This window comes from Brugia malayi (genome assembly GCF_000002995.4).
Source record: "Brugia malayi strain FR3 genome assembly, contig: Bm_v4_Chr3_scaffold_001, whole genome shotgun sequence".
Classification (NCBI taxonomy): Eukaryota; Metazoa; Nematoda; class Chromadorea; order Rhabditida; family Onchocercidae; genus Brugia; species Brugia malayi.
In genome coordinates this window covers 8,814,045-8,832,126 of record NW_025062477.1, presented here as the reverse complement: position 1 = coordinate 8,832,126, position 18,082 = coordinate 8,814,045, and the positions used below count along the sequence as shown (strand labels likewise).

The 18,082-nt window shown below is 35.5% G+C and overlaps 3 protein-coding genes across 4 annotated transcripts; 1 reads left to right on the top strand and 2 right to left on the bottom strand.

Moving 5' to 3' along the window:
• Positions 1-973: 973 nt before the first annotated feature.
• On the top strand, positions 974-9,018 carry Bma-unc-14 (Uncharacterized protein; the record flags this gene model as incomplete). The annotated part of the gene is made up of 10 exons (XM_043080516.1): positions 974-1,177; positions 4,328-4,562; positions 4,815-5,011; positions 6,588-6,796; positions 7,060-7,255; positions 7,591-7,716; positions 7,879-8,011; positions 8,123-8,222; positions 8,492-8,874; positions 8,939-9,018. 10 exons carry the CDS (start codon positions 974-976, stop codon positions 9,016-9,018), a joined length of 1,863 nt encoding a protein of 620 aa, XP_042936450.1.
• Positions 9,019-10,313: 1,295 nt separating this feature from the next.
• On the bottom strand, positions 10,314-10,442 carry Bm1640 (Uncharacterized protein; the record flags this gene model as incomplete). The annotated part of the gene is made up of 1 exon (XM_043080515.1): positions 10,314-10,442. A coding segment is annotated over one exon (129 nt), but the record flags the coding sequence as incomplete, so codon positions are not given.
• Positions 10,443-10,743: 301 nt separating this feature from the next.
• Positions 10,744-16,929, bottom strand: Bm3751 (Uncharacterized protein; the record flags this gene model as incomplete). 2 transcript variants are annotated; one of them, XM_043080514.1, is made up of 13 exons in its annotated part: positions 10,744-10,850; positions 10,968-11,141; positions 11,686-11,832; positions 12,022-12,132; positions 12,354-12,541; positions 12,784-13,327; positions 13,958-14,270; positions 14,685-14,858; positions 15,081-15,353; positions 15,520-15,692; positions 15,855-16,094; positions 16,203-16,341; positions 16,786-16,929. In XM_043080514.1, the coding sequence occupies 13 exons, from the start codon at positions 16,927-16,929 to the stop codon at positions 10,744-10,746; spliced, it is 2,727 nt and encodes a 908-aa protein (XP_042936448.1). The 2 variants fall into 2 exon arrangements, with proteins under 2 accessions (XP_042936448.1, XP_001901332.2); XM_001901297.2 differs by lacking the exons at positions 15,855-16,094; positions 16,203-16,341; positions 16,786-16,929 and having other exon boundaries at positions 15,520-15,657.
• Between the last annotated feature and the right edge of the window lie 1,153 nt (positions 16,930-18,082).

The window sequence follows — 18,082 nt, the reverse complement described above, 5'->3', positions numbered from 1 at the left end:
AAATGAGTTCTTTTCACCCCTTCAGTGAATTACTCCATCAAGACTGATATCACAAACTCTAACCTCTGGTCTGAGGTCTTTCTGCTCCACAGTTAATCTATTTATCTTACTTCTATGAATCATCTTTCTACGTCTTTTTTGATGAGTTCTACAATTCGTTGCCCAGGAGAGCTCAAAAATTTATGTTTGAATAGCGTAAGCTAGCTTTATCTTAGGCCTTGAGCTATCTCAGCGAACCACCAGAACCCATTTCATCGGATGATATAGCTATATGCTAGGGAATTTGTGCGTACATTAATCCAATAAACGCTTCCTCCTCATTATTACTCCTTCCTAACGTGCTTACTGGAAATGTCGACGGAATGCAATAATTCAGCACAAAAGATATTCCGGAAATGTGTTCAGAGGAGTTAACGCGTACACAGTATGTAAATGTCAATATCCCTCTCCGTTCTATCAGGACACTCCTGCACACCATTTGCATATCCTCCTCCTCCGTTGGCCTGAATTGCTGCCCACAGGGCCTAGCTGGCAGCACCATCCTTAATATCGACAATCGATACACCCTGCTTACCCTTACTGCTTGCTGCTCTCCCCAAATGCTGAGATACAGAGGAGAGACAGAGAGACAGGTACGTCAACGCACAAGAGAGAGATGGAGGGGAATGTTGTTGTAAGACGTTGCGGCTGGGCATACATTTGTTGTTTGGTGCGGAGTGTTGTTGTTGCCGCTAGAGTGTACGAACGTGTCGGCGACAGTTATTCGCTGGACTTGACCCGACTGATCCATTCCGACCCGAGCTAACACTCTACTCGACTCATCCCGAAGTATTATACTATGGGCTATTTTTAGAGCTGTACAGGATCATTTGCGAGAATTGCGCTGTTGATCACTGAAATTTAAAAAGCCTGGCCATTGGTTCATTGTTGGTGGGGTGTTTCTTTTCCAGCTGTGATCAGTGAAGGAGTAAACATGGTCGAGCTATGTGAACTTAAATTAGTGGATCAGAATTTGGAATCACAATGGCCAGCTGACATCGATCAGCACATCGCACAGCTTGATTTTCAACGATCAACTGATGACGAGGATATAAGCCTATTCTCAAGCATGGCTTTAGATCCTTCCATCATATCCACTGATAGCCTTGACATCGAGAAGCTTCATGCCCGATGCGAGGTTTGTCATTTCTCTTCCCCACTGTGCTTAGTACTAACTTTGTGGTTTCACTTCCCTCCACATACATACATTTTACTATCTCTTTTGTTGTAAAGCGGAGATGATTATATCTTCCCTTTGGTATCTTTTCAGTACTATGAAATTATTTCAGTTCTTAACTGTCTTTTATTTTCACTTCTCTTTCCGCTTAAGCCAAAAATTCATTCATGCTGTTCCAGGAAAGTTTTTTCTCAATTTTCAAGTGTTCATTTGTTATGCTAATTCTTTGTGAAAAATAGTGTTTCAATATTCCAAATATACATATAATAGGCTATTAATAAAATATTTTTATTGTTGACTGTGATAGATATTTCGTATTGTCGACGTCACTGGTGAATAATAATGATTCTGTAAGCTTCAAGTGAGATAGATCTGTATCAGCAGCCTTGGTGTGACAAGCTAAAAATGAGATGTATCACATCTTTAAAAGCACTTTGTTATTAAAGTTCGTGCCATAAACATTTAATTTCTTTCTAAATTTTCAAATCTTAGTATTTAAATTTTTAAGAAACTCTCAAATCTTGAAATAACGTGCAGAGTATTTTTAAATGCTTGGAGAGGAGGGTCAGGATTAAAGAAATACCACTGCGATGACTAAAGTGGGAATATAAAGAGATGAATTGTTGGGACTTGTTTATAGACTTTACTGATCTATTATCCAGTAATCTCATTTGATAGGGCATCACTTATATTCTTCATTTGATTGTAACATTAAACTTTTTGAAAACAAAACTGATTTTCGGGATCAAATAAATTATATAGTATTCAAATTACAGTGCAAAAACTAGTTCACTATGCTTTTAAGCAAAGCTCATTTTCATTTTTTATTAAATTTGGATAAAGTGTTTTGACTTCTGTATCAAAACTTTTCCGCTTGTGCGTTATTGAACCATCTCTAATTTTTTAAAGGTGTTTCATATTGCATTTATCTATATCAGTTATCTTTAAGACTGAATCCACGTTTGATCAAGTATGGTAATAGGCTCAGAGAGAATTGGATGTTTTAGAGTAATTTCTTGTAATATTTTGATTAATGAGATTAACTTATAATTTCCACTTCTAATTGCTAGCAGCCTCAATCGATGTAGAGAATGACAGTATGTCATTAAATATATGTTTGTTATCTGATTTATCTCAGCTGAGCATATAAACTTTTGAAGGGGAAAACGTCATTAAAGGTAGGACTGGAAAATGAAACGAAAGTTATATTTTGGATAAGGTTAAATTATGCTTTCCATGTATTAATTGTTGCATTATATTCAAAATAATATATATTTATGTTTGTTGTAAAGGTATCTAGAATGAAACCGTTAGTGATATTCTAAAATTCCCAGCTTCAGGACAATATTTATAGTTCTTTCTTTTTCATTTAACGGCGATCTTTCTTTGCATGTAAGCAGTGGATAATTATAAAATATATATATATATATATATATATTGATTGTAAATGAGATATAATCCAACTTCATTTTTATTTAGTTCACTTTTGTTTAGGTAAATTATTCAAAAACCTTTTTTTTTGCAAACTTTTTTTTGCAAGCATTATTTCATACTACTCTCCCCTCGACGACATACCAGTCAAATTATTTTTTGGTACTTGATTTGTGTATCTACCAGCATTTATTTCCTTTTATGCTGACGACTAACTTTTGCGAAAAACTAAATAGAACTTTGTCAAATCACTCTATTTATATTAAATATAATTCTAATTTTTTTTTGCCTGTAATTCCACTGTTTCCCAACAAGTCGATTTGTGCCAAAATATGTTGTAACAGGTTATGCATTTTTCAAAATTCTCATCTATTTTTTATGCCAAGAATTCAAGCATAGAGGAATTTTCTATAAAATTAAATTTTTTAAAACCTCATTCACCGGGTTTTTAAAGTAATTAACGTATGATAGTTAAAAGCATTCTGTTACGATTGTCGACCTCCTTTTTCCTATTTCCATTTCATATAAAAAATGAGAGCATTTTAGTATTCTTTTCTTCAAAGGGTTGGTTTAGTCAATTTGATTCTTACACTACCTTTTTTGGGAAAGATCCTTAGTGCTGTCAGGACACATTAGTACAAGTTCCACTTCGTAATTTTGGTAAATCATATGGAACAGGTTAATTGATTGTACAGAGAAAACAGCTGATGAGAGCTGTAATGATTGTAATATCGTTCGATGAGTGGTTTATCGTTTCAGGTATACGTTTTAACACTTCAGTGCTTGAATATTAACGAAGTTTTGAATTTGTAAAACACTAACAAACAATGAGGGGCGACAGCTAAGTGGCAGTGTGTACCACTGCTGAAATTAATAGTACATTTTCACAAGTCAGTTTTTAGAATCTTTTATTTGATTCTCCTATTAAAAAGAAGTTTGAACCCGAAAATTTTGAACTAGAAATTAAACCTAGTTTAGGCTGAAATTTATTCGATCATTGAACTCTGCACTACTTTTTCTGATCTTTCTTGTGTTGCAAAGATTTTCAGAACAAAATGCTTTCCACATACAATTCAATATATTTAGTTTCACATTCATTCTGGAAAATTGATTAAAGAAACTTAGTTTTTTCTTAGAATGTTAAAAGAACATTTAACACTGCTTAGAGATGAACGTTTAATTGTTTCGATATATTTCTAGGAGATCAGTATAAAAAAGAGGATCAGTATAAAAATATAGTAAATTATGTTGTATTCTAAATTCATAATTTACTTATCCTTGTCTACTAAGTGGACGTATTAAGATATATGATTGAGATACAAAATCCGTCATCTCGATGAATAGGTGAAACTTATTCGACTGCACTTGAATCCAGCGGTCGTTAATTTTGCTACTGCAAGGTTCGTAAAGGCTGTCGATAACGTTTATGTAATCGATCCGAAGCAGTGAATGCATGACACTGAACACACACATCTATTTGCCATGGCATCTTATCCTACCTCTTTTCCTGTTTTGATGGTTTTATTGGTAAACAAGTAATATAATTGTATTAACAGTGACGTATGGACTACTTATAGTATGTATATATGGAAGAAATAACATGAGACCCAGGGAAAGCATAAACTATTAAATATCAATTTCTGCCTTTATATTATAAGGTCTTCTGTTCATATTTTTTAGGTAAAAAAAAATGATTACAAATTAACGTTCGAGGATAGCGGCCAATGGACAAGTGGTAATTTTACTACTTGGGGGCGTATTCGAAGTACAGAGCCGTTAGACGAAAAAACCAATAGTTTGCCTGAATTAAGCAACAATCTGAAAGCAACAACAAGCGAACAGCAACGACCATCGAGTCTGGTGGCAACTTTTGTTGAACGACAATCCGACTATGATTATTCAGATTTCTATGTGGGTGAGTTGAAACATTTTATGCTTCATTTATTGCTTGTATATCATTTGTAAATCAGAAAAATTATTAAAAAATAATTAGAATAAAAGGACAAATCCATAAAATTGTCCTGCATGTTTTTCACTGCAGTATCATTAATGCAAGCTTTTGAAATCATTTGTTTCCCATATAAGAAAAAAAATGAAGCGGGAGGTGAGATAATGTAGGTTTTACCTTAGCAATAAAAAGACATTAATTTAAAGCAAAAAGTTTCAGGCAATGGACGTTATTTAGATGTCAATGATAATGAAATCGGTTTTGTGTCACAAAGTACGGCAGCTGTGCAACGGGCAGACCGTTGGCGTGCCGCAAATCGTATACCGCCAAACCCTCCAATGAAACCTCGACGAACATTTGCGGACTTCCAAGCAATTCGATCTCCACATCTCGACTTTATGGTCTTAAATCATAACGTTAGTTCACTTCATTTAGGCTATTTTCTATTTTTACAAAAATTTCCCAATTCATTAAGTTTCCTTAAAGTGTTCCCGTAGTTTCAGCAAATTAAATTTTCTCCTACTTAAACTCTTCGGCTTCCTCACATATAGATTGCTCTGTTTTTTGCTTTTGCGCGCACTCAATTATGCATAAATTACCCAAATGCTTTATGAAGTATTGTGTATCAAAAGACACATTACTTTTACGTTACGAATTTTATCTATTTCAAGAAATTACTCCAAGTGGTTTTGTTCCACTATAATTAATGGCCTGAAATTGATACAAAAATTAATTTGCAAAATCAAAGAGAAATTAGAAAAAAGAAAACTACACTTTTCGTTCTTTCGAAATTAAGGTACTAAGAATTTTAAATGAAGGAAAGGGAAAGATATAGATCGTGGATTTGGGTAAAAGAAATGACCCAACTGAATACTCTGTTCTTCTTTCCAAAATTTTCTCAGTGCATTGATCTATATCATTTCTTATCAGGCAATAATTATGACTACGGAGGGATTTTTTTTAGAGCATTTCAGTTTCTTCACGTTTCTTTTTTTGATTCCTTTATAATGATAGAGTGTTTGTTGGATAGTTGGCCGTATGATTTCAAGAATTCAAAACGAGTTTTCAAATAGTTTTTACAGAATATTTATGCTTACTGTACGTAAACTTTTTGAATTAAATACCCTTTTATTTCAAGAAAAGTTAGGAGAAAAAAACAATCGAAATGCATATTTAATTCATCTTTCAATTTTTTTTTTTTGCATATTGAAGTACACCTTTGATTGGACTCATCAAGATTTATGATGTTCTTGAAGTTTGTTGTGTATATGTTAGAGGAAGGTGATTGTTGTATTTATTTCAGTTTTTAAAGTAGATCTTTTAAGAAAAATCTGTAAGCCAGTCCACTTCATTGATTTTCTCACGTGTCATAGCATGTTCTTCCTCACCACTAATATATACCGTTTTTAAGAAGAATGGTTAGCGCATTTGGAAATTTTTTCATATTCAGAGTGATAAAGCCAGTACTTGTGCAATTGCTAAATCAATAATTTTTTATCAGCGTGAGGAGTCCTCCTTGTCTTTACCGGTCGCATCTGAAGGGAGCTATAATGCTTACCAATAATGTTTTCACGACAAAATAGAAACATTCCAACTTTTCTATGAGAAATCACATAGAATTTCGTAATTGTGATGATAAGTTTGTGTCTTTTCATCCTGTAAAAATTCTAAAAATACGGTAATGTGCTCGATTACTTGTACCAATGTTGTTATTTACCTAATCTAAAATCATCTAGACTCAGATCTTTCTTTTCCTTCTGACTGTTCTTTCTTGATAAACTTCAATATTTCTGTAAATTGTTGATTTAAGACTTTTTTCCTGAACTTTTCGAGATATCATCGGTACTTTCACAGGTCGTGAATATAAAGTTTTATTACTGTGAATTTCGAAGTATATGTATCTTTTTACTAAAACTAGACATTACTGGTACTTGCATATTTTAAGTTGTCAGTAAGTCTTCTCATAACTTCGAAATCGTAAGTGGATTTCAGATGCCAAGTTTATGTCAGTCATCTCTGTCAATGAATACAATTGTGGATAAATTGAAAGAAGGAGTGTTAGAAGATGAAAATTTTGATTTCTCATTGGTTAACGTTCTGGAGAAACGAGGCCCTGATTCTGGACTGGGTAGCAGTGCTACAGCTAGTAGTGGCCCGTCACATATTGAAGATTGGCCATCATTAGCTCTTCTTTTACCCAAGTAAGTCTTTTCCACAAAATTCCATAATGGAAGGAAGGGAAGTATGAGGGAGGTTACATTTTTTCTGCACTATATACTGATGCTGTTGGAAGGATAACGGAACCTTACTAGGATTGATGTTTATTCTATATTCGCTAGCGAAATGTAGAACACCATATATGAGATTACTTCACTTCATGACATGATTTTAGAAAATAATGAATTTACTTATCTCTTTATAAATTTTAAAAACAAAAGTTTCAGATTAAACAGAAGTTTTTCAGACACGTTGCTGAGGCTTGTTCATTTTTCAAAGCAAATAGTCAACTTTTAACAGGAACAAATAATATTGAACGGATAATACCACGTAGGAACGAAGCATGTCGAACATGTTTCAATGTTAGGAAAAGGCTCCATCCACCTGTTTGGGCTCAACCTGCTAGAGCACGATATATTCTTTGCGATTGTGTCACGAGTGAGGTTACTTTTTTATTATTTTCATGTTTGAAGTTGCTTTACTGTATTTTGTTTGTTGTCTCTATCCGATTCATGCCTTTTTTAAGTGTATTTCTAGCCACTAAATTATATTTTATAAATATAACTGTTGCTACGAAAACACCGAACTGCAGGACAGCTGTATGTTATCTGATGTGCAAAGTTCTTATCAAAAAAGGTCATCTTAACTGGAATGAAATGAAAACCTCATTCTGAGAATCTCAGCCTAATTTCATTCGCGCATATCTGTTTGGAACGATTGTAGTTATTTATGAGTAACTATGCGAAGATCGGCATCAATCAGCAACCCCGATTTACAGATTGTTGATCGAAATTCCTCAGCTCAAGATCAACTTACATCTTTTGGTCAACTGAGATTGCGAGCACAAGAGTTGAGCATTGTTGGCCTACCCATTTACAATGCCAAAAGAAAACTGGTCGAAAAGGTTATGCTAAAATTCTATTTATCATTTAATTTAGAGAACTTTATTTAGAAAATAATTAAATTCCTTCTAATTTTGTTCTCTATTTTCGTATAAGTAATTTAAAAATACCCGGTTTTTTATTTTTATTACGCTTTTTTTTTTTCTATAAATTTCCATATGTAGGTCGTAGAGGGAGTAGCAGAAGTAGCGCGAGGAGGTTCACCAACAAATCTCTGTTCTACTCTCGAGATGTTGCTCGCCGATGGTTTAAAAATTAAACATCCTTGGGATATGATTGTTACCGTTACGGCACCTGGTATTCATTTAATTTACTTTACAAAAGTTTCAAGCGTATAGTTTGAGTAAATGTTGATTTTAAATCTCAAAAAGAAAAAAAAAATGTTTGCAAGATTTAAGGGCATTTCAGGTCCAGCAACGAACAGTGTATATTCACTGGTGCATAAGTTAGATAAAAGCGAGAAGCCTTTAAATTCTCGTGTGGAGGTTTTCTTCAATGAATTAATCAAGTAAATTTTCAAGTTTACTTTCGATAAAACTCAGATCTTTCCTTGAAGTTCACTGAGGCAATGCCTTTGTTCAGTGCCTCCAGTTTTATTTTTAGCGAAGTCTTATGGTTTATTGATTAATATGTTCTCGTATCAACATTCAATTTCAAAAAATTATTTCCCATTTTAATTTCAGCGATTGTGGAAAGGCTTGAACGTCGAAAGTGGCCTTATTTTTATTAATGTGTTTCATGAATTTCGATATTTCACTTTGAATCGGTTCCTTTCAGATTAGGATCTATTGATTGCTGGATGTGTTATGTGGTGCTAAAGGAGAATGTATTGGCGAGAATTTACTACGATGGTGCTTTCATGTTACGGGCAAGTACTGCATATCGAAGTCTGTTGTGGCGGCTGTTAGAGAATTTGGAACTGATCACATTACTTGAGTATCGATCCTCGAACAATGTTTCATCCCAGGAATGGCCCAACACGATACTTCTGGAAGCTTCACGTCTTGCCAGCGATTCGCGAGTGCCAAAGAGCTCCTCAATGCCTGCTCGTCTGTCAAATCAAAAGCTGAACAGCATTTACAATGACCGTACCAATTCAGTACATTTCGTCCATTCTAATGACACACAGTTACTGCGACGAAGCCGGATTCCCCTACTTAGTAAGCGTCCGGTACGAACGAAATCAAGCGTTGAAGCATGTTTTAATTCTAATCGTTCTTTAAGATCGTCATCACGTGAGGGTGGAGCTCCTTCAGCTAGTGCAACGTCTCCATCTCAGAAGTTGCATTCACGTGCATCAATAGCAGATGGCATCAATGCCGTTTGCTATTTAGCATCTGCTATTGATGACTTCAGTGGACCCGGTATGCTCGAAGTATCACGGGGCGAACGATTACGCATTTTAACAACAAGAGGCCGTTTGGCGCGGTGCTGCCGCCTGAAGCCGCGTCATGATCGAGTTCTACAAGGTTTGGTGCCAACTTCGAATCTCACTGTTAACGGTTTCTAGTCGTATTCGCTCCCTCTTTATACCATTCTTTTCATTGTTCCGTGTATTGCTGATAAGTGTGAAATTCTCCATCGAATTGCTTAGCGCGTGTGGCGTGTGTCTATTTGTATAGCACTTCCGTTATTTGACGTAGTAAGCTTACTGAAAATGTAGTTGCAGTAGAAAATCTGTATTTCCATACTGAGCACTCAAATCACACAGCACTTTAAGCGAAAATGCATACTAAAAATGATTGAAATATTTCGAGCTATAAAGACCACTTAATACCGTGACGCTAAAACATAGTTACATATGTAACGGGTAATCATTATTTTTGTTAAATAGAAATGCCATCATTTCTTGTGCAGCTGCTGATGACTTTTCATTGTAGCACAATTTGTGCATTCAATATCTACTTGCAATACATCTCGTTCTGTCATGTATTTTACTCAGTAAATAATCCAAAATACAGTTATGTTCCATTTGCTTACATAATATTAAAATAAATTAGCTCCACATACTCTGTTAACATTTTATTGTGGGTACTATAGTTTCTGAGTTTACCCTCTTTTTATAAACTGGTACCAATTTCGCAGTTTGCTACTGTCCAGCTATCGTCACTAGCATGAAATCATTGGGCGCTTAGTCCCAATGATTTCATGACGAACACAGAACCGGTCCACGCGATCTTGTTCAATAAAACCTAAGATCTGCAACGGGATCCAGCAATCAGAGGGGAAAATGATCACAAATTAAACAGCATAAGTAAACAGCAGAACTGTCCCATAAGGGAAATTTATTCCACAGAACAAATCAAATGCAAAAGAAACTATAGAACGCTTGGTAGATAGTCAGTAGACGAGTTTATTAAATCACAACTTCCTTCACCGTCTCTTGACGTTTGAAATTGGGGAAAGCTACTGTAACGAAATGTGGTTCGTGGATGACGGGCGGTGAAGAGAAAATAACATCAGCAGGATAACCAATCTCATTCTAAGAATAACTGCAACACTCTAAGCAGTCCTGATATCGTTTCCTCAGGTCTAGATACAAAGAAGCGGAAAAAACAATTCGCATTAGAAATTAAGATTATCGTACACATTAAACGAACTTACTGAAAAAAATGGTATTAATTCTTCGACTACTCCAATGAAAACCTCCTCTTGATGGTAAAAATCGATTCTGGTCCTGCCGAAAAGCAGCAATATGAAACTTCGAAATAATCCATGCTCTTTTCATTTAGATTCGTATTAAATCTATTTGACCATTTTAGTATGATCAATTATTCACTAGTGTAAGATCAGGGGTTCGACAACGGCCGACGAACTAATTCTCAGGTCTGTCATAAGCACCCGAAATATAAGTAGGCAGAAGTCACATCTTCCTAACGATTGATTGATATTTCAGCTTTCGCATAGCAATTTGTTTTCTGTCGAAAAAATATCTACCACAATCGATCAAATTACAGAAAAAAACACAAGGCATATATTCCGCTTCGTCTTGAATAACATAAGACCATTAAGCATAATAAATACTTAAATCAGTAACGGCGGTTGTATTTATCGTAAGAATCGTACTTTTCATACTTATCATAAGTTGAAACATGTCCATGCGTGTCAGCTATACCACCAGCTGACCAATGGTCATCTACAATAACAAAATAAGGTTAGTAAATTGGTATTGACAACGGACGCACAATTGGAACCATCAGAAATTGTCTCTTCTACAATAAGACAAATTTCCAGAAAAAAACAATCTAACAACCTCTTGATGACCAACTATTGCTTCCCAAGCCATGATTCCCATGGCCTTGAGACGCCGATACGCCCGAAATCCATGCATCGCCATCATAATCGCGTGATGATCCTACGTACGTCGAAGATGAACCTCCAACTGACCAAGTACTACCTCCCAAAGATCGCGAGCTGGGGCCATAACCTAAAAAACGAGTGAAACGCTCACTGTTAAAATTATTTCATAGAATTCATGCTTTACTCACCAATACCATTCTCAAAGTATTGTAAACTGACTCCTTCCCATTCCTCTACCAGAAACATAGCTTCGTGAATTTCTGTTGCTATCGAGTGCAGCAAACTAATTTGTTGAACTTCAGACGTTTTATAACAGCTTCAAATTTAGTATTAAAATTAATATCATGAAACAAAATCAAAACTTGCGTTTACACACTTTGAACTTGCGTATCACAAAAATATGCGATTTCGCGACAATTTTCCAATATAGAATAACAGCAAAACTGTGCGTTTTAAAAATCTACACTGTAGTCAGAAGCTATGTAGAATAATTTTTATTTGACTACTCATACGATATTTAGTTTGTTAATCATTATTTGCTCCTTCACACACACTTTCTTGAAGAGCATTTTTTAAGTATCGAAAAATGATGCATTCAACTGCAAAGTTAAATTTGACATATCAAAATAACTGAATAGCTGATTGTTCCCAAGATATACTGAAAAACAAACCGGAATCTTTGCTGTAAGAAGACGGTGCTACATCACGGGAATAAGTACTGGATGAGCTATATGTCCCTAGATCTCGACTTCCATATCCAGTGTCGCCAGAACGATGACTGTTATAAGTGGTCGAATCCGGTCGATATAAATCACGTCCTGAAATTACCGTTTGTCTTTTTATTATATTAGATTAAGATAAAATTGATATAAATCCTTATGTTAATACCTAAACCGTAGATATATATGAAAGCCCATCCATCTAAAATTATCTTTTCAAAAAACTGGTACTCCATCTAAAATTATCTTTTCAAAAAACTGGTACCGATTAAAACGTGTAAAAAGTACCGTAATTGTTGGAAACTGTGGGGTCACCACCACGTGAATATGAATGACTTTCACGACCATAATTAGGAACATTTTCACGAACCACGTTCGAAGAACTGTAGTCACGAGTACCTAGGATTTGTTACATCAAACAAATTCATGAATTTCATGTTCAAACCCAGAGCTCATCTTAAAGATGAGTTCTGCACAACTTATCGAAACAAAGCAAATATTGGAAATCAAACAGAAATAAAGCTGAGATAAAAAGAATTTAATCACATGTAATTAAAAAAAAAAAAAACGGATAATTTAGGCAAAATATGCAGCTGTTTTAAAGCAATAAAAACACATACTATGCCGGTTACGGTCACGGCTACGTTCACGACTTCGTTCGGCAGTACCACGCGACGAAGAGTGTGTGCTACTTACATGTCGCGATGAACTGTGTCCTTCTCGCCGATCCGGTAAAGAATTACGTGAAGAAGTTACGCCACGATGTGATGACGATCGTTCTCCTGATCGCCTTGAATATTCGTTCCGCCTTTAAATAAAGATTATTTGAAGTAGTTCTCTATAATTCACGCGAAAGCACTATCTTTAGTTAGTTTTTTGCTCTAAATCGTATCAGCATCATCATTCAAAGAAAGGCATGGCAATTCCCTCAAAGTTGTGGTGTTTTCAACTGGTTTCGTATCTTTTTATTAGACCCCAAAAACTTTGGAATTCATCAGAAACGTACAGAATGTGTAGTTAAAAGAAAATTCGCACCCAATCAAAACATACTTCAGTTCCTTTTCTGCTTTGTACCTGGATGAATCCATATCACCATATTCATGTGAGCGACGTTGTGGAGGAGCTCCTGGAGACATCATCTGCACTGGTGTCGTGAGAGCAGCGATTTGACGTAACTGTTGCAGTTCGAGACGTTCCCGTTCAAACCGTTCACGTTCGAATTTTAGGCGTTCACGTTCACGTTGCAGTCTTAACTCTTGCTCTTTAAGTCGGTGCTCCTCTTCCTTCTTACGCAACATTTCCATCATTTCACGCTTCTCCCATGAAGAAGGAGGCTCAACACGACGTGAAGAAACTTCACGGCGAACCATACCGCGTAATATATTGCCACGACCAAGACGACTCGAAAATGGTCTACTTCCCAAAGTCCTTCTTGAAGCAGCTGACGAATAACTAGGTTTACGAATTACATATGACCGTCGTAATGTTGAAGAAACACGATCTGCTCTCTCTATTCTTCGACTGGCTCGAAACCGTGACGGTAGACGTGTGACTGTAGAACGTTTACTGCTACTGAGCGTTGAGAACCTTGAGTCTGAAAGAATATAAGCAAATGTCCTATTTCTCATTTCGCCTTTTACACTGAAAACTATAGCGACGCACAGAGACTCCCTCAACATGTGTTCGCAGGTACAGAATCGTAATTTTATGAGGCAAACTCATCCCAGAAACACAACTCTCAAAAGTGTCTTCCAAAGAAGCATTTTGGTCAGGAAAAACTTCATGAGTGTTTCATCAGCACCTTTTCGGTAACGGCTTTTCTTCAATCTAAGAACCAGGGAGCCACAACCATCTGTTGCAAAAGACCAGTTGACTGTTTGGAAGGCATGATGATATCAAAAAGATCAACGCCCAAGTACATACCAGACAACCCCTCTTAGTAATGACAGCATCAAAACTTCAGAGGTTTTTTACACTCCAAAATTAACGAAGTTTGGCTGCCAATTTCAGGAACCTCAACCGGATTTCAGGACCTCAACCAGAATTGTAATTTTCTGAGGTTTCACCCCAGAAATACAATTCTCATAAGTGGTTTCCAAAAAACATTTTAGTTAGGAAAAACTTCATGAATGTTTCATCCGCACCCCAAAATGACCATTTGCGTAAGGAACTCATCTTTTCGATTGCTGAGCTTTTCATACATATAAAATTCTGTAAATGTTACGTGTTGTGCTTGCAGACGGTGCTTTAACAGGTGATTTTTTCGTTTCCGACATTGCTTTCACTGTTTTCTGCTTTTCACTTCTTGTTGTGCCGACTGTTTTACTGCCACTGGATGTGCTACTTTTCGACTTGTCAATGTTAGATGTATCTTTCTTCGACTTTTCGGCTGCTCTAGTGGTTGATAATTTTTCTTCTCCGCTTTTCGAACAAGTATCAAAAGTGGTAGCAGACTTTCCACTTTTGACATCACCTGTCGCGTTACATATCGGTTTCTTGGGTATCGATTTAACAATGGGCATGTTGCAACGGTCTGCCTAAATTTGTAAAATTTTGTACCATGTATGCTTTAATAAAGCATTCTGCCTTCGTGAATTACCAACTCTGGCGTTCCAATGGATATATCGCTTTTGAAGTCACATGAAGACAATACTACTGTAATTTTTTTGATTACGAATATTGGCTTTTTACTAAAAATCAGGACGAGGAGCAAAACATTGATTTGTGAAAATTGTTGGTCACAGCCTATATAAGCACATACTGATCCAAATGTAACAATTAGCTTTCTCGAATCAAAGACATTTGTGGCGATCTATTTTCGTGCATCATAGTAAAATTCGATAACGAAAATGACTTCAGTTCTGGATACTAGAATAAACCACAGCATTTGCTTATAAATCTGAAATCGCTATCTCACCACTCCTGTGCGACAGAATTTGAAGAAAACATACTCGTTCGACTGTAATCGGACGTCCTTTAACATTTGTTTTATGAAGTTTTTGAATACAAAGATCGGCTGCAGCAGAATCGACCATAGTGACGAACCCAAAGCATGCATTTGATGGCTGCTGCCGTCTCGTAAAAATTTTAGCGGTTAACACTCGGCCGTACTTCGCAAACAATGCCTGAAAACGTTCTCAAAACTGTTCTGAATATATTTGACTGAATTACTTCCACAAACCATATATGCACTATGGTTATGTAGAATTAATAAATGTATCTGATAACGCAATCTCTATTCAAAATAACTTGAAAAAGTGAGGAAAAATCGGCAGATATGTGTAAAGTCAATCCATACCCTGTATACACTTTCTAAAAAATAAAACGTTAAAAGATCTTAGAACAACCTTCAAATCTGCAGCTTTTGTGTTCGGGCTGATGCCTTTGATCCACAAAGAATTGTCAGATTTTTTAAGCACTGATGTTGATGCATGTGAAGCACTCTCTATACGTTCCATTGGTGTCGATGCTACAGTTTCCACAGTCGACGTAAATAAATTCTCATCCTCTTTAGAAGCCTTTACTTCTACTTTTCCAGCTGTCTTATTTTCATCCTCTTTTTCTGTCATTTTGCTTTCAATTTCTTTGCACTCCTCTGCTTCGCCTTCCTCTTCATTGATCTGCAAAATTCTTTTAGATCTTCCTTCAACCAAATCAAAGCGAATTTTCTATTATCTAACATCACAACCGTAAAATAACTTTTTAGAAATGTGAAAACTTTTGGCAAAACAACAAAAGATTGGATATAGCAATAAAAATGTTAAAAATGAAATAAAAACAAAATACTCGAGTTGCATCTGGCATTTCCTCATCTTCGTAGTTCACTTCATCTGCAACTTCTTTAACTGCTTCTTCGTCCGGCTCTTTAGTTTCCACTACTTCTTTGACAATAGAGGCATCTTCAGCAACTTCGTTTACTTCCATTTGTTCTTCGATAAGTCCATTTTTACTGCGATCTTCTGAAAATTTACTGCCACTATAAAACATAACTGGACAGTGAAAAAATAAACATGAATTGTGCAACGTCTCCAAATACTAGTTATAAACGACCATTTGCAATGGGATATGCAAAGTATAAATTGATGATAACAACAATTAAATATGAGATTTAAACAAAAAACCCTGCGTCACGATTGAGGAATGAGTTTCCTCTATTTGACTGTGTTTCACTTTTTTGCACTCCGTCACTTCTTCAGACGATTCTTTGGATGTTGTCAAGTGAACAGTCTTTTCAACTGCCCCATCACTGTCTTCAGACTCGATAACCACGCCGACGACAGTATCCGGTTCATCCTTTTTCACTACCAGCTGCTCATTTTCATGACGACCGTTGGAGACTTCAATTCCATGTTCAGACAGAGCTAAAAGAAAATAAAACTGAAAGAAGGATAAAGGTAATTGGGAGAGAAAGCTGATTACAGATATTAAAAAATGATCATTAAACAAAATGAAGAACGATAAGCTCTAACTTTTGTGACTACTACAGCTGAACTGATTTTCCCTCACTGTCTCGTTAAAAGAACCTTTTGAGGGAATCGTCAGAGTTTTGCCATAATCATTAATCAGAAACTTGTAAATCTTTGGGTCATGTCCTTCTTCTCGAAGAGCCTTGAAGAAAAACAGTATACGACTATATTTACACAAAAAAATTTGATTATCAAAAATTTGTAAAGAGCAACTCCCCGAAATTACATATGTATTTGAAAAGATTTGCCGCTTTACGACAACAAGATTATTTTACCAATATTCCTCAATAAGTTATTCCCTTTTGTTTATGACTTACTCTAGAGGTTTACTTTCAGTCTGTTAGCAGCTTATTAATATGACCTAAGAGATCGAACAAAGTGGTGGTGTATATGGCTATTTTGTGTGTAATGCTAATTTCTCAGGATCAATATTGGCATGTGTCATATGTGCATTATTCATAACGATTATCTTGAATTTGATTTTTTAGTGGTGCAGCTTGACATAATGTCAAATGTACAATTTTTTCAATTCAAAGAATACCAAGACCAATAAATTTCTTCCTTCGTACAAATGCACAAAACAAACCTCCTCTAAACGTTCTACCAGTGCTAGTTTAATTCCACTTTTGTCCAGTCCACGTTTTTCTAATTCTTGCTTAAGTTCGAAAACACGTAACTCACTAAGTGTCATCGTTTTTCCCTGTGCTGTAGCAATTGGTGTTGCTGCCATTTTCAATAGCTAATAGGAGCTGAAAAATCGACGAGAAATTAACTATCGAGCAGAAATTCCACAGCATAAAATTAAAGTGACAGAAGAAAGATCGGCAGATAACCCGTGACAATGAATAAAAATCATTTAAATAAACATCATCATTATTTTTAGATCTTTCCACAAGTCGAATTCATATTTACAGAATCATAAGTTGTCTGTAACATCTGTTCATAAAAATTTGGTGGCAACATTTGTCTATAAAAAGTTCCACCCTTCTAACCTATCATGACCTTGCTTAACCTCTACCTACAGTATTAAAGCTACGTTCCAATCCACAGGAATTCAAATTAATTATTTTTAAAAATCAAACTAACTATTTTTCTTTAACTTCAGAAAAAAATTAATAGAAAATCAAAGTCCATAAAAAGGAGTTACCTCTACCTACAACAGAGATATTTAAAAATTTCAAATCTGAAACAATGAATGACAATGCTTTGCTGCTGATAATTATTAAAATTACCCTGAGTTCTTTTTTCATACCCTAGATAAGTTACCAAACAAAACATTAGGGTGATAGGATGATGAATATAATGCAGCATCGATGGTTGCATTACTGTAACTCATTGTACGACCAGTCAATCCATTTATTAGTTCATGGATAGCTATTATATATTCATAACTAATCGCCCTAACGATAAAACGCAATATCAATATGGATATTCATTAGTTTATACGAATGAAGCCTAACAAACAGATCAACGCAGAAATGATAACACATTAAATGGTGCAACAAGATAAATCACACAAAACATCACCAAGATTAAACACACTCTGAATCTCCCGTAGTAACTCCCGCGGCTCACGACCAACCTGCCCACCACTAAACTCCAACAATCAGAAATCACTCATCTGAGAGTAAACACTACGCCAATACTGTAGCGCAAATAGTCAGTGTAAGCTTTGTATGGTCTTTTGCAGCACTATAAATCATTTGTTTTTATCTCTAACTTCATTGCTTAAAAGATAAACTAAAGCTCACAATGATAAGAGTTGTGTAGAAGATTTAATAACGTAAGCTATGAATCAGTGATGATTAATAAAACTGAGCAAAAAGCCTAGCATGTCAGCATGTAGCGATTTAGGGAGGATAAGGCTTTGTAACTGAAGTTCA